Source organism: Chrysochloris asiatica, unplaced genomic scaffold, assembly GCF_000296735.1.
Source record: "Chrysochloris asiatica unplaced genomic scaffold, ChrAsi1.0 scaffold00089, whole genome shotgun sequence".
NCBI classification, from domain to species: Eukaryota; Metazoa; Chordata; class Mammalia; order Afrosoricida; family Chrysochloridae; genus Chrysochloris; species Chrysochloris asiatica.
In genome coordinates this window covers 4,378,798-4,401,225 of record NW_006408607.1, presented here as the reverse complement: position 1 = coordinate 4,401,225, position 22,428 = coordinate 4,378,798, and the positions used below count along the sequence as shown (strand labels likewise).

The following is a 22,428-nucleotide window of genomic DNA, read 5'->3' as shown; positions in this document are numbered from 1 at the left end:
TATCATTGGCTCTTGATCTTATGCTACCTCTTGAAACGGTTGAACGTTAACCATTTCCTTTTGGTACAGTGACTCTGTGTGTTGCTTCCATCTTCTCTTGACGCTTTTTGCATCATTCAGTGATTTCCCAGAGCACCTTTCAATAACGAAAGTCAGGGCTTGAATTTTTCTTCAGTTTTCCCAGCTTGAGAAATGCTGAGTGTGTTCTTCCTTTTTGGTTTTCTGATTTCAGATCTTTGCACATTTTGTTGTAATATTTGGCTTTACCTTCTTGAGCTGATCATTGAAATTTTTTGTTCAGCTTTTGGACTTCCTTATTTCTTCCATTTGCTTTAGCATCTCTTCGCTGGAGAGCAAATTTCAGTGTCTCTTCTGACATCCATTTTGACTTTTTCCTTCTTTCTTGTCTTCTCAATGACTTTTTGCTTTCTTCACGTATGATGTTCTTGATGTCATCCCACAACTCCTTTGGTCTTCCGCTTAAGGGTTTAATGTATCAAATATGCCCTTCAGATGATCTCTCAATTCAGGTGGGATATATTCAAGGTCATATTTTGGCTCGTGGATTTGTTTTTATTTTCTTCAGCCTCAGTTTGAATTTGCATATGAGTAATTGATGGTCTGTTCCACAGTCTGCCACTGGCCCTGTTTTTACTGATATGGAGGTTTATTTTATTTTTTATTAAATTAGTTGCTTTATAAAACATTGCAGATGTCATAATTGTTAACATTACAATTTATCAAACTGTAGTTAACTGCTGCAGTTTATTGAGCATGTTTTATAAAGAAAAGGAAATGCCAAAAACCCTGTTAAAGTTGTTCCATTGCAGTCTAGGAGAACAAAGGAGTTGCTTCTCAGACATTTAAACCAGGCAGTTAAAACAAGGGAAGTTTCCCTCCCTCATCCAGAGCATTCCATCGGTAGAAATATTCTGATAAATATGAACTTGACAGTCTTTGCACTCAAGAGATGCCACAGCCTGAGATGCAGTGAAGGTTTAACTTTCAGTTTCAAAGTTGTAGGGTTTTAGTCATTTATTTTTAAGTATCAAACTCTAGTGGCTTTTTGGTTGCAGTATCTTCACTCTGAGATAAGCAGTCTTCTTCACAATGTAATTTTAATATCCTCACACTCAATTTTAAGACAAAGCAATTTTAATACTAGGTACACACCACATGCCCTGGCTGCAAACTGCTTTTCTTGACAAGTTATGAAGTAGTTCAAGGAGGTATGGTTAAGGCTGTATTACTGAAAGGTGCTGGTAAATACTACACAATTTGTCACGTTGCAACCTTGTTTCTAATTTAGTGACTGCTGCTATGGAATCAGATAGCAACAATGACAACATTGTTAGGTTTTTCCTTTTGTTTTTTACTGTGATTTAGTTAGCAACTGAGGTTCCTGATTTTAACCGCTTAGTAGCAAGGTCCAAGTTCCCTCATTCGTACATTAGCACCTAAGAGTCAAGGGGTTAAATAACCAGCACAAAGATCCTGCACTTCTGATTGTAGCATTTGGCAGAACTGAAAGGAAAGGAAGTTGTGCTACATGTTGAAGGGATTGTGGGTAACAGAAAGAAGACACCAGGAGAAGATGAAACGTGGTCATTTGAATTCTTCAAAGTCTTGTACATATCCTCCATCATAACCACCATAGTCTGCCAGATTGTCTTTTATGGTAGCCTTTAATCCCTCTCCAGGAACCACACCTTTTTTCTTCTTTTTTGCTTTGCTTTGCTTTTCTTGCTGCTGTTTTTCACTGCAAAGCACAGTCAGTGAATTGGTAATCTTTCTTAAGTCATCAATTTCCAATGAAATACACACATTGAACAAAATACACAGTCGAACTAAGGCTTCCAAAAAGCTGGCATAATATAGTGACTTTTCATATTGTGTAATTTTATTCTTTAGTAACTCCCCAAACTCTGTGAAGTCATCTCTTGAAGATGGGTTCTTAGCATCTGTTCCATAAAGTGTATTAACACCAAAAGTTTCTTTTGCTAATTCCAGGTCTGCCTCTTCCTATAATTTCTTCAGTCGCAGTTTGTCTGCTAGTTGTTCTGCTGGTGTTCGCACTTTAGGTTCTTCAGCTTCACCTAACCTCTTTTTAATTTCCTCTTGCTTTTTCTTTTGTTGCTGTTCTTTTCCTTTGATCTTCTTGGCTATTTATTTCTTTTCTGAAACTTTTACTTCTGACTTGTCTTCAGTTTCTTCTTTCTTTTCTTCATCATCATCATCCCAGTTTTCCTTGACGTCTTTGTCCTCATCGTCTCATTCTCAGCGGTCCCTGCCAGCTGGGATATAATACTATCACAAACAGCATTTTGTACCTCATGACAGATCTGGATATGTTATTTTTGATGATGAATGCAACACCATTCTTCTTCACTTTGTCATTCCCAGCACAGTAAACCATGTGGTTGTCAGATTCAGAATGGCCAATACCAGTCCATTTCAGCTCACTAATGCCTAAGATATTGATGTTTATGCATTCCGTTTCATTTTTGACAACTTCCAATTTTCTCAGATTCATACTTTGTCCATTCCATGTTCCAATTTTCAGTGGATGTTTCTCTTCATTTTGAGTTGTGCCCCATCAGCAAATGACGGTCCCGCGGGCTTTTCTCCCATGGGCTCTACTCCATTCTTGTCATCACGGTCAACTCTACTTTGAGGAGGCAGTTTCCTCGGTCGCATTTTGAGTGCCTTCCAACCTGAGAGGCTCATTTCCTCCGGCACTATATCTGACAGTGTTTCTCTGCTATTCATAAGGGTTTCAGTGACTCAATATTCAGAAGTAGTGTGATGACACGCTTTTTCCTAATCTGACTTTGTCTGGAAGCTCATCTGAAACCTGTCCACCATGGGTGACCCTGCTGGTATATAAATACCGGTGGCATAGCTTTCAGAATCACAGCAACTCACAAGCCACCACAGTATGACCAAGTGACAGACAAGTGGTGGCCGTTTGGTTTTAAGTGGAAACTCACTTTAAATTTCAGGGGGATCTGTGCACATGTGTACGTGAGCCCTTCAGGGGTGGCGGTGGGGTGTCCATTCGCTCAGGCATCCCCCTCCAGTCACCAGCATGGAGGTGCACAGACAGCGAGAGACCAATGAACAGATACCCAAAAAAAGAATGGCCACATCTGTATCTCCGCGGTTCTGTCAGGTGTTCGTGGCTGTTCTGGTCCTTCCCCCGCTTGTTCTTTCCCAAGATGGCGGCTTCAGGAACAGCTGAGCATCTTGAATTAGAAAGCAGTTGATTTCTTGACTCTGCTACAAATGCCCCTAGCTGTAAGCCTTCCAAGCTTCTAAATATTCCTTTAATGTGGTTCAGAGTTCTAGCATCGTCCTGAGCCTGCTTGGTCCTGTATTCTGTGTTGTTGTCAGAGCTCCTCACTGCACATCTACCGGATTTGCCATCTTGAAAATGTGCACAGGACTCCTGTGTTGTTAAGTGTGGTCTAGTGGATTCCAACCCATAGCGACCCTGTATAGGGTTTTCAAGGAGAAACTGGTAAGCTTGAACCACCGACCTTGTAGTTCAAACAACTTTGCAGTCTGATGCATTAGCCCACAGCGCCATACCAGGACTCCCATGTTGTTGTTATGTGCCGTGGATTAGGTTCTAACTCATAGTGACCCTGTACAGGGCTTCCGAGGCTGTAAATCTTTACGGGAGCAAAAAACCTCATCTTTCTCCCATGGAGCAGCTGGTAGTTACTTCTTTTGTTCAAGGACTTCTAATACAATATTGAATAGAAGTGCTGACAGCGAGCACTCTTCTTATTCCCAATTTCAAGGGTAAAACTCTCAGTCTTTCTAGTTAAGTATAAAATTGGCTGTTTAGTTTTCATATATGCCCTGAATCAGACTGAGATACTTCCCTTCTCGTCCAATCTTAATTAGGGTTTTCATTAAAAAAGGGTGTTACGATTTATTTTCTCAGTTGCTGTTCGTATGTATATAGAGTTGATCATTTAGTTCTTTGTTCTATAGGTGTGATGTATTGAGAAGTCCTACTTGGTGTGTGCCTTTTAAATGTACTGTTGGATTCTGCTCAGTAGTATTTTTTGAGGATTTTTACGCTGATTACTCGTAAGAGGTATTATTGCCTATAGTTTTCTTTCTTTGTATAGTGTCTTTAGTTTGGGTATCAAGGTTATGTTTGCTTCATAGAATGAATTCGGGAGTGGTCCTTCTACCTTTTGGAAGGGTTTTAACCATATTTGTGTCAGTTTTTCTCTAAATGCTTGGTAAAATTCCCCAGTGAAACCATCTGGTCCAGGACTTGTTTCATTGGCATGGTTTGGATTATTATTTGATTTCTTCTGTTGATATGGGTCTGTTTAGACTTCCTTTTTCCTCTTGAGTCAGATTGGGTAGGTTGTGTGCTTATAAGAATTTGTCCATTTCATCAGGTTATTCAGTTTGTTAATAATGTTCTGTGCCAGTGACAGGCCGTTTTGTTTACTGTAGCTGAGATAGCATTAAAACCACACATCTGTGGTCAGCTGATTTTGGACAAGGTGGAAAGAGTCGCCTCAATAAATGGTGTTCATATAATTGTGCATACTGTCATAATTCTCTTTCTGTTAGGTCAATTGTAATACATCCTCTTTCATTTTTATTTTGGGTATTTGCATCTTTTCTCTGTTGTCAGTCTAGTTAAAGGTTTGTCTTTTATTGATCCTTTCAAAGATCAACTTCTAGTATTGATTCTGTTTTCTCTTTTTGCTTTTATTTATTCTTCTCTTCACTATTTCCCTTTTTGGTAGGTTTAGGCTTTGTTTACTCTTCTCTTTCCTCTTGTTATATGTAGGCATTTTTTGCTATATGTTGAGTATTGCCTTTGTTGCATCTTAAAAGTTTTGGTATGTTGTGCTTTCCTTTTCATTAGGAAATTCACGGTTTCTTTTTTACTTTCTTCTTGATCTGTTAGTAGTGCAGTAGTGTGATGTTTCGTTTCCAAAGTTTTAAACATTTTCCAGGTTTTCTTCTGCTGATTTTTAGCTTTACTCCATTGTGGACACAGAAAAGACTGTCTGATTTAAGTCTTAATAAGGCTAGTTTTGTAACCTAAAGTAATGTATCTTGGTGGATGATCTGTGTGCACTAGAGTAGAATATTTGGTTCTGTTTGGGGGTGGAGTGTTCTATATATGGCTTTTAAGTAAAGTTGCTTTATGGTATTAGCCAGAGCCTCTGTTTCTTTGTTGTTCTTTCCAATGTTGAAAGTGTTATGTTGAAGTAGAACTGACTTACTCCCCTCAGTTCTTTCAGTGCATGTTTTAAATGTTTAGGTGCCCTAAGTGTTGGGTATTATATGTTATGTGTATATATATATGTGTGTGTATGCACACACACACACACACACACACGAGATGATTAAATCTTATGGATTGATCTTTTTGTTACATAATGCCTATCTTTCTTTCTTCTGTCTGATTTGATCTTAAAGTCTACTTTCTTTGTCTAATATTAAGGTGGCCACTATAGTTCTCTTGGTTGTTATTTGCATGGCATATGTTTTCTATCCCTGGATTTTTAACTTGTTTGTCCTTGGGTTTAAGGTGCGTCTTGTAAACAGCATAGGTTGGGTAGTTTTTTTATTCATATGCTATGCTTTACCTTTTGATTGGAGCATTTAGATTACTTAATTCACTAGTTACTGATCAGAAGTGACTTCTACCATTTGTTAATTATTTTGTATGTGTCTTTTTCCTTCTTTGCCTTTGTCATTTAGTATTGCCTGCTTTTTTGTTTTGTTGGTTGATTGTAATGAGCCTTTTTAGTTTCCCTTTCCTTTGCATTTATGTATGGTTTGTATATTTGTCTCATTTGTTGCCATAAATATTGATTGCATTTAAGAGCTTGTAGTTTACAACCTTAGGTAAGTTAGGTACCAATGTAACTTCAGTAATCTACAAGAAATACTAAATCGATACAATTCTTTCCCCTACACCAAACCTCTTGAAATACAGCATATTATAATTTAGTGTGCACATTGTTGTTGTTGAGTGCCCATTGAGTTGGTTCCGACCCATAACGACCCTGTTGTATAGGGTTTCCGAGGAGTGTATGATGAGCTTGAACTGCTGACCTTGTGCTTCAAACAACTTTGCAGTCCAACACATTAACCCACAGTGCCACACCAGGACATAGCTGTGTGTATATATATAAGAAACTGAAGTTACGTTAGACAAAACGACAGCTTAGCAGGGCTACAAGTTATATGAGAAGGGCAGTCATTGTGTGGCCTGGCCCGGAGTAGGGTATGAGTGAAGGTGGTAATACTGTGGTGCAGGTGAGACTGGTGAGTTGGCCTTTGTCTTGCTAGTTCCTTCTTCAGGTAGATATCATCACTAGGTCTGGAGACGTTGATATAGAGGGAATATTAGAAGTTGGGGATTAGATCAGACCGCTTAGGATAAAGTGTAAAAGAAGACTTAGCAGGTTCAGAATTAGGTTTTATGAGATTAGCTTTAAGTAGAAGGGAAGAAGCTGAGCTGAAATGTTAAAGGAACTAATTTACTGGCTTAAACAAGCCAGTAGCCTGGATATATCCAAACCTATTTCCCTACCTAATGCTATTCTTTTTATTAAATGTGGATAGATGCATTAAATCAAATTTCTAGATACTTCTGGGAACCCATAAAAGTTCCTGAAATCCTTTCATTAGTTCCTAGTATTTCAACCAAAACAGTGTGTTGTAATGTACTTGAATGTACAAGCAGAAATGAGAATCCAGGTATTGTCTCTTGAACACCAGACATTAGAAACTTACAGTAGTTTCAGTGAATGAACTCTGAAACTGGTTAGTTGTTTGGAAAATGTGTTTTTGTAGAAAATGTTACATATGTTAAGGTGGTTGTTGTTAAGTGCCATTGAGTAGGTTCCTACTCATAGCGCTTCTGCTTGAGGTTAGCAGTCCAGTGCTTATCCTATAGTGTCATACCAGAACTCCTGTTAAGGTAGAATAAATTTATTGTTACAAATGGATGTTTTAGCGATTTTCAGTGTATATTTCAAATACAGTAAATAGATTCTTTGGCATCCCTGGTGTTTGAAGAGCATAGAGAGAGCTGATATATTGACTGTATATACTGTGTCTTTATTAAATGAGGCAAGATTTCCATTTCCTTGAAGTGAATTCAAACATTAGTGAACATTCTTTCCTTGAGAACTTGATTATCTTGAATTGGCCAGTGATCTTTAAATTTTTTCATATATATTAGTAGTTTTATGAGAGTTTTACTGAAATGACTGTGTAATCAGTTTTGTTGAAAACAACCTAAACCTGGATCTTCAAGTCTCCACAGAGTTGCCATTTTAGTTTAGTATGTTTTTGTTCATTCAAGACTTGGAAGCTTTTATACAAAGATAGCATTATTGGATTTCTTAAAGAAGCAGAGCATTGTTACCATCTGCTCTCCCATTCAAATATTTGTCAATGACAACAGTTAATCCAAGATTGGAGAAGTGACCTGAGGAAAAATGTAGTATCCTTAAGGAGACTTAAAAAAAAGTTGGTGTCAAAATGTTATTACCTTTCTGTTCTATTTTTCCATAAACTTTATGAAGCCCCTTCATATTAGCAACTGAGCTGCAGGATAATGCACTGGACTGAAGATCAGTTTGTACCGCAAAGACGGCATTTCAAACTTACCAGTCACTTTATGTAAACCTTATACAGGGTCGCTATCAGTCGGAAGCAGCTTCACTGCACTTTTAACAATAACAACAGCATTCTTTATCAGGTGTATTTGTACAGCTACTATACTGGGAAAGCCATGGTTCTTGGACTGTTGGAATCTTTGAAGGCTTTGATGGTCATGTTTTTTGTCTCAGTTGATTCCTGCTGTTGGTGTGGATGTCTGGACATTTACTCTGGTTCTTTTTCTAATTAGTGACTAGAGGAGAACCATGACATTTAGAGGAGTTATTTGCTTCTGTTGACACTGAAACAGGGAGGAGGATGTGCACTATTATGACAACCACCGTGGGCTTGGTTTTTTTGGGTTTGTCCTTTTTTTCTTCCTTGCTTCAAGGAAGTGGTGTTACTGTTGCTGACTAGACCTCTAGGCCTTGGTGGATATTGACTTGTAGTATTTAAACGATTGTCATTGTCCACCTCCCTCTTGAGGGTAGAAGGGGATGAGAAGGTGCAAAAGGGTTATGTGTTTGAAGTCAGATTCTACTGGCTTACAAACCAAATGCAATTGAATGAAAAGGTAGAGCTTTATAACTACAAGAATATATGATTTCTACTTTTACCTGCATTTGTGTAACTTGTATAGGAATTTAAAAGCTATAATTTCTTATAATGCGTTTTGAAGTTAGCATTTGTTACAAAATTGAATTTGTCATGCATACACACATTTATCAAAGCCTCAGTGGACCTTGTCAGTCAGGAGTGCAGTTATATCATATCACTGTTATGCCTGACCCTTAGCTTAGAGAGCTTATGTTATAAATTAAGCCATAAACCATTCTGTTTGTCATATGCCTAATTGAATTTTGTTTCTTAAATTATTGGAATGAGATAAGATGCTTTATGTTAAACATAATTGATGTGCAGGCCGAGCAGAATTAATTTAAATGTGAAATTATTTGATAGATTCCACAGTGGTGTGTGGAGTACATGCGTTCATTACCAGGACCCAAGAGAGGAGTTGCCTGCACTCAGCCTCGGAGAGTGGCTGCAATGAGTGTGGCTCAAAGAGTTGCTGATGAAATGGATGTGATGTTGGGCCAGGAAGTTGGTTACTCCATTCGATTTGAAGACTGCAGTAGTGCAAAAACCATTCTTAAGTAAGTACTGTATTTGAAAATTGGTTCTTTGCTTTGCTTTAGTTTCCTGTCACTAGACTGGGAACTATCTAGTTCTAAATTTCTAATAGGCCAAAGTAGACTTCTCAGACTTATCCTGTGACTTTCCGCATGGTTTATTTTTGTTGATAGGAATATATAGCTATTAAAGCAAAAATTGAAATCCTAAAGTCAGATGTTAAACTTTACTTGGTTCTGTATCTTAGCTGAAATATTAATGATTATGTAACATCTGATTTTAATAGAAGGTTTCTGATGTATCATTTAAATGTGATAGTAAACTAGTCATTTATCTTAGTAAAAGACAACTATTTTCAGCAAGAAGGATTTGTAGGATGGGATATGATTTATTTGGGCGAGAGGACTTTTAATGTTAATTATGCATCTATTAACCATACATGCATTATGAGCTAAAAGGAGGAATTTTTGCTCTGGTGCATACTTTTGGATTCTCCTCAAAGTTCTTTTTTATCTTCATTATAGCTCTGGTACAGATGACTGATTTACCATATTGAGCTCTTTTCTCATTTTCTTTAACTTTTTAATTTAAAATTTTTCATTTTATACTTATAATTTGCAGAAGTAGTGAAATGTAGCCTGATAGCATTTCTTTTGAAAAACCCTATTTTCTTCTTGTTACTTAGAGTATTTTCAACGTATGTGCCCACACATAAGTGATCTTCAAAATGTTCATGGAAAAATGACATTATCTTTCAATTCCATTTTTCCATGAACTTTTTGAAGCCTCCTCGTATAACACAAGGAACTAATGTACAAGATGGCTGCACGGTTTGCAAAAAAAAAAAAAAAAAAAATGTATTGTGTTGTTTGTATAAAATATGGTGTTCTTTATGTAGTATTAAAATAATCTTATTCTTAATATCTTTGTCAAGTAAAAGACAATTTTGGACTAGAACATTACATGAACAATAGATATCTTTGATGGCAGAGTTATGTAATATTGTATGATAAATGAGACAAAAAGCCTGGTCTCATCTATGCATTTTATGGGGAATTCCAGTGTTTGCTGAAGTAAACCAGTATAATGCACTGCTTGTGTTTATTGGCCATCTTCAGCCACAGCCAATCTTATTTCATATACACCCTAACCTTTTTCATTGTTCCATGTTGTCCTGAAGCGAGTCTGAGATACAGAATTTCATCTGTGAATATTTCAGTGTCTTAATCCAGATAGCCAATCACACTTCCTTGCATTTATCTTATTTTATTAGAACTTCATACTAATGAATTCTATAATGGAGCTGCAGGATAAGCACTAGACTGCTAACTGCAAGGGTTAAACCCACCAGCCATTCCTCAGAAATCCTATACAGGGCCACTGTGAGTCGGAACAGGTTGGACAGCACTTAACTACAGGAACAGTTTATACTTAATAACAGTTGCATTTAAAAATCTTTATGAGGCATATTTAAATCTAAATCTTAAGAAATCCGTTTAGTTTAATGATAATCACATTATTGAAAACTTTTAAGTATATTGTAACTGACAAAAAATTTTTCCAGAGCTTTTGTGTGCATGAGTGTGTGCTCAGCTGTATCTGATGATTATTTTATCCAAGTAAAGTGAACATCTCAGTGGCATTCATTGCATTCATAGCGTTGTACAGTTGTCCCCACTTCACATTGTGATCTCACCAAACTCCAGCCTTTAACCATAGCGCATGACAGTCCTGTTTAAAAAACAGGTAACACTCCTGGACTAGAAGATATTAAAGGGCCCTATTAGTCTTTGGGCGGAATAATCTTATTCAGACATTTGATATACTATGCATTGGGGAGCCATAGTTGATTGGGAAGAGTAGAATTTGGAAAGTGGAATGTAAGAAAGTTGTATGAAATTTTGACGCTGAATGTGTTTGTGTAGATAGTAGGAAGTAGAGAAAGGATAGGCTTTCAAAAAGTTGTGTCCTTATGAAAGATTTTAGGTTAGTTAATAGGGAATGGCATTGGCTTATATGTAACTGAAGATAATGCACAGTGATATTTAAAAGAATTATTCTAGATAAGCATAAGGTTAGAATCTGCCACAGAGCTGGGATCATATAAAAATCATGTGTTATTACTGTAAGTTAGCTGAAAGAAAAAAATTTTCCAGTGCTTGTCAATGTAGTAGTTAAGTGCCGTTAAGTTGGTTCCCACCTCATAGTGACCCTGTATAGGGTTTCCGAGGCTGTTAATTTTTGCAGGACCAGAAAGCCTCATTTTTTTTCCCGTGGAGCGGTAGATGGGCTCAAACCACTGACCTTGCAGTTAACAGTCCAGTGCTGCTGCTGCTGCTTTTTGTTAAATGTTTTATTGTGAATGATGTGATCGTTTACATGGGAGCACGTTTGCTTTACATTCACCCTATTGTATATCGTTACATTGCCGTGATCCAGTGCTGATTCTTACAGGCCAATGCCCTTCCCACTGTTGACCATTTGTTGTTGTTTTGCTGAGTCAGTTCCTGCTCATAGCGATCCTGTGTAGGGTTTCCGAGCCTATAAACCTTTGCAGGGGCAGAAAGCCTCGTGTTTTTCCCGAGTTTTCACCATGTTGTTGTTAAGTGCCACAGAATACAGCAACTGTGTATAGGGTTTCCAAGGAGCTGCTGGTAGGTTTGAACCACCAATTTTGTAGTCCAATGCTTTGTCCTATAGCACCACAAAATAGGACAATTGAAACAAATCATATATCTTGCCTTGACACATTGTTAGCACTAAATAACTACTTGTTTACTAATTAAATAAGTTTGTTTGAGAATATTTTGGCTAAATAAATGTAAAAAAGTCTATCTTTAGATTGTTTCTATACAGATGAAAGACCTAAAGATTCTTTAAAAAGACCCAAAGTCTCTTCAGTGTTGGGACCACCCATGCCGGTTCAGAAATGCCGCCTTAATGTATGAATTAGTTAGCAAACTGTTGTTAAGTGCCTTTGAGCTGGTTCCGACTTAGAGCGACTCTGTCTTGGGTTTTCCGAGGAGCGGCTTGTGGGTATGAAATTACCACTTTGCGGTTCAAATCAGCCTTGCAGTCCAGTGCTTACCCCACAGCGCCACAAGACTAGCTTTAACTAGCTGCCTAGTTCCAGTGGACACATTCACCAACTGCCGAATGATTTATATATTTTGTTTCTTGTATGTTTTACTTCTCCCACTCTTTCTTTCTTGGAAGTATTCCTTTTCAGTAGGTTTCTCCTGCTATACTGGAATGGAAATCATGAATAGAAATAAAATCATGAGGTAACTCAAGAAGAACAGTCGAATCAGTGAAAAAATATGTTTCCATATAAACCATTTTGTTGCAGAGAGGAGGCTGATTCTTGTTTTTAACACCTGGGATCAGATGAGTGGTGCCACCTTTGCAGTACATTTTAGGAAGTATTTCGACTATAGTTGGCATTGTAGCAAATTTTAAGAAATTAATACTTACTTAGTTTTTAAAGGGAACTGATATTTTTTAGGGAAGAAAAACTATTTGAAAATCTTGTTCTTGTGAAACAGCACTGTAGTATTTGAAATTGTTAATTTAGTAGTTACTCTTACTGTTATTTTAAGTGATCTGATTCAATTTTTGTTGTTTTTTTCCCAAGCTACAAAATTACTGAGCTAAAAGCAATATTGAGAAGCTGATTATTTTCACAAATAATGCTTAGTCATTCAGTCAGATAATAATTGCTTTCTGTCTGTTGTACAAAGTACCAATTTTAGTAGTAAAAAGTAAGTGTCTTTGTCCTCATAAAGCAAAATACAGACATATATATAAAATGCCAAATTGCATGTGTGTCTGTGAGCCTTGAGTACTGTCGTTTATCTGGAAATCTAATTTGAGGATTCACTCTTTCCGATTGGGAAAGGAAGAGGAAGTCAGGGCCGCCTTCTTGCAATGCCATCATTAACTACACTGTAGAGAAGCATGTTAAAGGCAAACCTGTATCACTCACGGTCGAAAGGATCAGTAGGATTTCACTTCCCACCTGGAAATGGACCCAGGCTTCACCTTCCCATGTCTGCATTCCTTGTTACCCACCACTTCTGTGGCAATTCCTCTCATTCCCTAACCTCCCAGAGTTAGGTCAGAGCTGCTCTGGTTACCTGGGACCAGGACATGGGGTACTAGCAGTAGACTCAGGAGTCTCCCTGTACCTCAGACCAACCAGTCCTCTTCCTTTCTCCCTGAAAAGCTTGCTCACAAGCTAGATGAGCTCTTTCCTTCTGACTGCCTGCACAGCCCTTTCTCTGAGTTAGCCACATCAAGTGGCTCACAGAATTCATGGATACAAAACATGATCTGGGAGAGTTCCAGGCACAGGGCCTCTATTGTCCTTCCCATTTCAGGAAGCTCCTCCAGAACTCAGGGCACCTTACAAGTCATATATATGCGTGCCGGGAACCACAGGCCATCTGGGCGAGTCAAATGAATGTGTATGGATGGTTGACTCCCTAGGGCTCCCCTCCCATTCTGAAATCTATTCTTGGGCTGGGGGAAGGGGGGTTGTGTGTGAAGTCTCCTTGTCAATTTGGAAAAGCAGGAGCACTTTAAATGCTAACAAAAAGACTGGTGCAAAAGGCCAGTTCTAGCTTTTTGTCCCACACCTTCTGTTGAAGAAATAGTAATAAAAATGTCATTGTTGTTAAGTTCCATCGAGTTGGTTCTGACTTATGGTTAACTTGTATAGAATTTCTGAGGAGTAGCTGGTAGGTTTGAACTGCTGACCTTGTGGTTTGCAGTCCAGTGCTGATCTTACAGCACCACACCAGGAATCCAAAATAAGTCACTAAGTCCTACTTACAGAGTCTTGGAGTGTGGCACTGTGGGATAATGCACTGGGCTGCCAAGTTGGTTTGAACCACAAGTTCAAGCTCACCAGCCACTCCTCAGAAACCCTATATAGGGTCACCCTGGGTTGGAACCGACTCGATGGTACTTCACAACAACACTATAGCGCTCCTTGTAGGACAGTAGAACTGCCCCATAGAGTTTCTAAGAGTGTAATCTTTATAGATGCAGATTGTGGGTTAGCAACAGAGCACCTGACCACAGCACTCCCTACCAGGGCTCCTGTAGGCCTTCTCTTGGAGAAGTGGCATTGAAGTCAGGGTCTGCACTGAAAGTGGTGCTTAGACAGAATTGGAATTGGGGTGTCAGGGAATAAACTTTCTAGGCAGAGGGAATAACAACATTATAGGGTTTTTTCCCCTCTTGAAGGGAATAATCAAGGCTCTTATCTGAGAAAGCACAATAGTCTGCATATTTTTTAAGAATCCAACTGATTTTAATAACTAACTTTGAAAGGAAGTCAGCATTTGTGAACCACATCGTTTTGGAAATGTTAAAGACATTGTGTCTCTTCCTAACTCTTGGGGACAGGTTTGTGTGTGTATCTGTTATCTTGTTCTTAAAACCTGCCTTGTTTTGAATGCAGTGAGATGGAAAGGGCAACAAGAGAAGGAAAGTCTGCCCGCCGCCAAGTGTGACTGCTTTGTTGTATTTCTTGCTACAAGGTAGAGTGGGCGTGAGAATGAAGAATGTGTAGCTTTTTCATAGAAAGATTTTCCCTGATTTTGTTAATCATCTCTTGGTACTGAGATGGCATAGTGCTAGGTGATTAAATATACTTGTTATTGTTGTTAAGTGCCGTAGAATTAATACAACTGTTTTGGGTTTTGTTTTTCTGAATTTTTCAAGAACATGGCTTACTTACTGCAAATACCTTGTTAAAACAACTACAGAAAGAAATGGGATAACTTGGATGGAAAGATGAAGTAAACTGTATGACTTGTTGAATATAAAACTGATGATCTCCCTATAAACCTTCACTCAATTCACAATCAAAGTAAAAAAAAAAAATTTTTAAATTAAGTACCATATTGCATTAGGAAATCTGTTTTATCAGAACTCTAGAAAATGTTCAAGAGCAAAACTGTCGGTTGGATGATATTTTCAGTTGCCTCATATGCATGAGAAACTTGAACAGTGAATAAGGCAGACCTTATTCAATCAAATGAATTAATGCATTTGAATCATAGTGTTGGAGATAAATATTAAAAGTACCATGAACAACCAGACGAACAAGCAAATATGTTTCAGAAGAACATACAGCCAGAATGCTCCTTAGAGGCACAGATGGTGAGACTTGGTCTGTCATACTTTGGGCATGTTATCAGGAGGGACTTGTCGCTGGAGAAGGACATGGTTGGTAAGTGGTGCATCAGTGAAAAAGAGGAAGTCCCTCATGAGATCGATTGGCACAGTGACAGCAGCAGCAGGTGCAATGATAAATGTGATGACGGCACAGGAACTGCTAGTGTTTTCTTCTGTTGTGCCTCATGTTGCTGTGGATCAGACAGAGGTGACTCAGTGGCACCAAACAAGAACACCACCTTTCCAGTGCCCTTTTTTTTTTTCTTTGAGTTTTTATTGTGAATTGAGTGATGGTTTACATGGGAGAACAGCAGCTTTACATTCATCCTATCATATTTTGTTTCATTGCAATGATTACAATCCCTCCATGAATCATCATTTAACAGCATTTGCTTCAATCCCTCTGGGTTTTTTTTGGATGTAGTACTTCAAAGCACTCAGGAATATATAACCATTCAGACAACCAAAGGGTACACCCTGCTTGCCAGCCCTCTGGCCACCAGCATACAGTCCCTCTCCCTCCTTGAGTCTAGAGTCCGCAGCTGCTCTGTCTCTCCATGTCATCAGATCTGAGGCAGAGGAGTTTTAAACAAATCAGCAAGGTCCCCGTGATTCCTATGAGATGAACAATAACACTAGGAAGAGGTACGCGCGCACAAGCTTTGCAACAGTCACTGGTAGAGGTCAAAGGTCAGCATTTGCCCAGGGATTGAAGTTTAGGAGGCAGGAACTGGAAGGAAGTGGAGTGTTGTTACATTGTGGGAATTGCAATCCATGTTATAAAATGTGTATGAATTCTAAAATAGAAAACCAGTTTGCTTTGTGAACTTTCACCGAAATTACAATAAAAGTATTTTTTAAATTACATTTTCTATACTGTCTTGATAACAAACTTTGTAGAATAACTTTTTTAATCTCAAAAAGGAATATAGGAAGATATAAAACATTTAAGCAAATATTTTGGGGTTTCAAAGAGTTCATGGAAAAGTTCTATTGTATTTAATTCCATGAAGTTTTTGTAGCACTTTCATAAGGAAACCTAATAGCAAGCACTGCTCCATTCAAGAAGCTGGATGGTTCAGAATGTCTCTGTTCGGAATTCAATAGAGGCTGAAGTGCTAAGTGCTTGAGAGCTAAGTAGTAGTTCCAGAGTGGATTTTCAGTAAGACAAGTTCACTTTCACATAGATGAGAAGAGAATGAAAAGGAAGTAGATCCCAGAGCACAGTCTCAGTTGTATACCCAACCTAGGCTGCTTATTGTTGTTAAGTGCCATCAAGTCTGTTCTGACACATAGCGACCCTGTATCAGATTTCCAAGGAGCAGTTGGTGAGCTTGAACCACCAACCTTGTGGTTCTACCGGACTTTGCAGTCCACTGCATTAAGCCATTGGACCACACGACTAAATTGTATGAAGAAGAACCTAGCATTAAGATTAGAGGATGACTCATTAACCTGCGGTGTCCAGATAACACAAACTTGCTTGCTAAAAGTGAAGAGGACTTGAAATACTGATGAAGATCAAATATAGGTTGCACCTCAATTGTCACTATTGGACCAATAAATAAGATGATAAACGGAGAAAAGATTGAAGTTGTCAAGGACTTCATTTTGCCTGAAGCCACAATCAGCTCTCATGGAAGTTGTTGTTGTCATCAAGTGCAGTCTAGTTAATTCCGACCCATAGCGACCCTGTATAGAGTTTCCAAGGAATAGCTAGTGAGCTTGAACCACTGACCTAGCAGTTCAAACAACTTCACAGGTTGATGCATAGCGCCACACCAGGACTCCATCTCATGGAAGGTTGTTGTTGTTATTAAGTACTGTGGAGTCGGTTCCGACTCATAGTAACCCTGCACAGGGTTTCCGAGACAAAGCCTCACCTTTCTCCCCTGGAATGGCTGGTAGTTTCGAACTGCCGTCCTTGAGGTTAGCAGCCCGATTCGTAACCACTATGCTACTAGAGCTATCAAAAGATATATTACACTAGTCAAATCTGCAAAAAGAATACCTTTTTAAAGTTGAAGAGCAAAGATGTTGAGTTGGAGGACTGAGTCGAGCTTGACCCCAAGCCCCATGGCATTTTTAATCACCTCATATGCATGTAAAAGTTGGAAGATGAATAAAGAAGACCATAGAAGAATCAAAGCATTTGAAAATTATGGTATTGACGAGGAGTATTGAAATTACCTTGGACTGGCAGAAGAACAAATGTTGGAAGAAATACAGGCAAGAATGTTCCTTAGAAGTGAAGGTAGCAGGACTTCACCTCGTGTTCTTTAGACATGTCACGAGAGATCAGTCTTTGGTGAGTGACATCAAGCTTGGTAAAGTGGAGGGTCAGAGAAGAAAAGGAAAGGTACTTTCTCTAACCCAGTGAGATAGAGTGACATGGTGACGGGAACAGTGAGCTCAAATGTAACAGTTGTGAGGTTGAGAGAGAGCCAGGTTGTTTCACTGATTTGACAGCACCTAACAACAACGTGAAATAAATTAATGAATGCAAATATTCTCATAAGACTTCAATAAGGTGGAAACAAGGCTGTGATACTTTGAAGAGTATTAACTGCGTGATCATTAATTAGAAATTGATGTACTGAGCATTGATTATATGGTAAACTTTGTTTTCATTCAAGTGTAGCACTGTAGTTATGTGAATATAATTTTACTAGACCCTTAGAAAGGGGTAGAATTGAAGAATAAATGTAATTGCTTGGCATTTAAAGTAATTCTTACTGGAGACTTAGAAATTAATGTAGTCACCCTAGAAGTAGAATTCTGTTGGCTTTCATTAATACATAAAAGGAACCCTGGTAGTACACTGATTAGAAGCTCAGCTGTTAACCAAAAGGTCAGCAGTTCAAACCCACCAGCTGCTCCACAGGAGAAAGAAAACTTTGACTTGTGCTTCTCTAAAGATTACAGCCTTGAACACCTTATGGGGCAGTTCTACTCTATCCCATGAGTGGGAATCAACTTGATAATACCAGTGGATTTGTGGTTTGGTTGTGTTAGCTCATAGACCGCAAACTTGATTTTCTGAAGGTCTGTAGAATTGAATGGAATCCTGGTGTGGAGCTGTAGGATCAGCACTGGACTGCGAACCCCACAAGGCTGGCACTTCAAACCCACCAGCTGCTCCTTGGGAACCCTATGTAGGGTGGCTGTGAGTCAGAATGGTATTTAACAACGTTGTCTAAATGAATATTCTTGACTTTTGTGAATATTTGCTCACTTGGAAAGTTACAGAATAATTTCTTTGTTTACACAGCGCCAACAGCTTAGAAAATGATCAGGTCTGCTAATTAATGAAAATCTACACATCCATGCCACTGGTGGGTTTGAACTGTCAACCTTGTGGTTACCAGTCCAGTGCTTATTCTAGAGTACCACACTAGGACTCCACATGTATAAAATCTGTTGTGGGGATGGAAGAACGCTTTTGAAAATTAGAAGAATATATGGTATATTTTGAAAAATAACTCATTTGGTTGCGTCTTTCTACCAATATAAGTTCTTGAAACATTTACCAACTATATTTTATGTGTTTTCAAAAATAAAGTTGTATATGTTTGTCTGCTGATCATAAACATTTTAACTGAGAATAAAGAATGATGAGAATTGTACCTGTAACAGATGCTGTTTGATGTGTTTGGACTTTCTTTTTGTCTAGATTGTTGTACTTGTGTTTAAGTGCTGTTGAGTCATTTCTGACTCATAGCAACGCTGTCTGGGGTTTCCAAGGAGCAGCTGGTGGGTTTAAAACACCTACCACCTTGCAGTTCAAGCTGACTTTGTGGTCCATTGTGTTATCCTGCAGCGCCAAACCAGGGCTTTAAACCAGTTCACTCGTAGCTGTGACACCAAAATGGATCCCAGTTTTTAAAATGTGGCTGAATCAAGCGTTGATTTTAACAGGAAAAATCACCAGTTAAACCCTGCTAGAAACTCACTCTTTCTAATAGACCACAGGGCCAGCATGAGCATTGCATAAGCAACCCAATCTCTATACAAGCAGAGGTGGAAACCACTGTCTTATATCAGACTTCTGAAAGAGCTCGCCACACCTCTTCTAAATCTGCCATTCCTGGGCTTTGACCCAAAGTTTTTTCTTATTCCGTTTACTATTTTGGGTCACCCAGATTTAAAACATTCATGTCTGTTTGTTATGTGCTGTGGAGTCAGTTTCGGCCCATTGTGACCCTGGATCCGGTTTCTGAGTAGTGGCTGGTGAGCTGTGGGACAGTGTCCGGTATATAGTGCCAGAAGATGAACCCCTCAGGTTGGAAGGCACTCAAAATGCAACTGGGGAAGAGCTGCCTCCTTAAAGCAGAGTTGACTGTGATAATACAAATGAAGAAAAGCCCTCAGGACCTTCATGTGCTGATGGAGCACAACTCAATGCAGAGAAACAGTTATAAATATTCATTAATAATCAAAACATGGAATGTACAAAGTATGATCTGGGAAAATTTCCAATTGTCAGAAGTAAAATACAATGCATAAGTATCTATATCTTAGGCATTAGGGAGCTGAAATGGATTGGTATTGGCCATTCTGAGTCTGACAAACACATGGTTTACTGTGCCAGCAATGTCCGATTGAAAATGAATGGTGTTGCATTCATCATAAAGAATTTATCAAGATAAGTTGTGAAGTACAACACTGTCTGTGATAGGATCATATCCATATGTCTGCAAGGAAGATCAGTTAATACCACTATTACCCAAATTTATGTACCAACCACAAAAGCCAGTGATGATGAAATTGAATAATTCTACCTACTTCTTCAGTCTGAAATTGATCAAACATGAAATCAGGGTGTATTGATAGTTACTCACAACTGGAATGCAAAGGTTGAAAGCAGAGAGCAGGGATCAGTGGTTGGAGTATATGGCCTAGGTGATAGGCATGATGTTGGAGCTTGCATGATAGAATTTTGCAAGACCAATGGTTTGTTCATTGTAAATACCTTTTTAAACATAAAAGAAGACTATGCACATGGACCTCACCAGATGGAACACAGATGATTACATCTCTGGAAAAAGATGGTGGAAAAGCTCCATTATCATCAGCCAGAACAAGGCCAGGGGCACACTGTGGAACAAACCATCAGTTGCTCATACGCAATTTCAGGCAGAAGCTGAAGAAACTTAAAACAAGTCCATGAGAGCCAAAATAATGACCTTGAATGTATCTATCCCTGAATTTAGAGATCATCTGAAGAACAGATTTGATGCATTAGACACAAAAGACCAAAGACCAGAAGAGTTGTGAGATGATATCACAAAAAAGAACATCATACAGGAAGAAAACAAAAGTTCATTAAGAAGACAAGAATGAAGGGAAAGACCAAAATGGATATCAGAAGAGACTCTGAAACTTGCTCTCCAGCATAGAGATGCTAAAACAAATGAAAGAACTGAGGAGGTATAAGAGCTGGACAGAAAATTTCAAAGGTCAGCTTGAGAAGACAAAGTCAAATATAACGAAATATGCAGACCTGACATTGGAAAACCAAAAAGGAAGAACACACTCAGCATTTCTCAAGCTGAGGCAACTGAAGAAATATTTGGACAGTGAATAGGGAAGACTACAGAAGAATTGAGCAGTATAGAATTGATGAAATTTTGATTATCTCTTCTTATTCTGTATTCACTTTCTGTGATTGGTTGGCCTTTTTTCGAATGATCTTAGGAGCTCTTCCCATACATTGAAATTTTTGTCCAGTGTGTTGTTCATGCTGTGCAGAAATTTGATTTGTGAACTAACTACTTTTATGATGTCTGTGTTTTATGTTAACCCTGGCCAAATATTTGCTCCAGTCATTCTTTGCTCAGTCTGGAATTTGGGGAAAGGTAGTATCTGTATGTTTAAAGTAGGGATTCATGAAGTTTATCTTACAACTGTATACCACCTTCCCCCGTAACCCAAATACTCTTGTGTTTTCATTACTTATAACTACAACATTGATCAGTTAATGGTACTCATTAAGATACGAATAACATTTTTTGTTTTTAATCTAGCTTTTGATTTGGCTAAATCATTTCCTACCTTTCTGATCTCCCTGATTTTCTGTTTGTAATTTTTCTTTGAAACTGACAACTTGGGAAGTGTTGTTCAAATTGGAACAGGTGGCGTCCAATGACTGGCATCAGTTGATATTGGCTTGTACTATGGTTGTGGTTGGTGGTTGTGCTGTGCTATCTGTACATGCCGATCACAATTTAAAAAACAAACAAAAACATTTAATAAGCTAGGTTGGTAGGATTTAGCATGTTGTCTTTATGTTTTTGTTAAGTAATACTCAAGCTCTGTTCACCTTTGAATTAAGTAGCCATGTTTGGAAACCTATACTACTTTGTTGAATCTGTCTCTTGTTTTAACTGATTAGTTTACACTGACCCATTGCGGATGAGACGTTAACCATGCATCAGAATCACACAGAAGCTTGTTAAAAACACGCATTGCCATGCCCCTTCAAATATTCTGATCCAGTAGGTCTGTTAAGTGCCGTCAAGTAAGTTGCGACCCTGTATAGGGTTTCCAAGGAGCGACTAGTGAGCTTGAACCACTGACCTTACGATTCAAACTTACTTACCAGTTCAGTGCATTAACCCATGGCCCCACACCATTATTTGTGTTTTTGATATGTACTCCCCCCCCCCCGTTACCAATTAGAAAACTATTACACCTAATAAGAATCCCACTAAAATAGGAAGTTGGTAGGCTCAATATGGTTAAACTGGAATTCCCTGTTGAAGCAAATAGTTACTTAACATATTGTATATCCAGGAAGGTCTGGAAACTCAGATGCTTTGGAAGAGTGACCAGTTATTTTTTTTCCTTAAAAAGTAATAAGGTCCTTTGTATTTTTGTATTTTTTTTTTTTTTTTTAACTTTATTGAGATGTGTGATGACAAGATCGTCACGGTTTTACATTCAACAAATAAGAGACTTTGGTTTTGTCTCAATTTGTAATTCCCTCTGTGCAACACATCCTCACCACTGCACCAATAAACAACATCCATATCAGTGGAGAAAAGATTGAAGTTGTCAAAGACTTCATTTTGTTTGTATCAACACTCACAGAAGCAGCTGTCAAGAAATACGATGTATTGCAAAGATGTCAGCTTGAGAAAAAATAAGGTATGCCTGACCCAAGTCATGGTATTTTCAATAACCTCTTACACATGCGTATGACAAGTCTACGAGAGCCAAAATATGGCCTTGAATTTATTCCACCTGAATTTGGAGATCATCTGGAGAACAGATTTGATGCATTAAACACTAAAGACCGAAGACCAGAAGAGCTGTGGGATGACAGACATCAAGAACATCATACATTAAGAAAGTAAAAAGTCATTAAGAAGACAAGAAAGAAGGAAAAGGTCAAAATGGATGTCAGAGGAGACTCTGAAACTTGCTCTCCAGCGTAGAGAAGCTAAA

General features: G+C 38.4%; 1 protein-coding gene and 1 pseudogene across 1 annotated transcript in view; one reads left to right on the top strand and one right to left on the bottom strand.

Annotated features, from left to right (window-relative positions):
- DHX15 (DEAH (Asp-Glu-Ala-His) box helicase 15) overlaps positions 1-22,428 on the top strand; it is a 68,643-nt gene that overhangs the window by 14,098 nt on the left and 32,117 nt on the right. Inside the window, exon 3 of the mRNA XM_006866296.1 lies at positions 8,623-8,816. Within this exon, the coding sequence (XP_006866358.1) occupies positions 8,623-8,816 (194 nt within the window). The remainder of the gene's footprint in view (positions 1-8,622; positions 8,817-22,428) is intronic.
- On the bottom strand, positions 1,606-3,070 carry LOC102826008 (annotated as a pseudogene).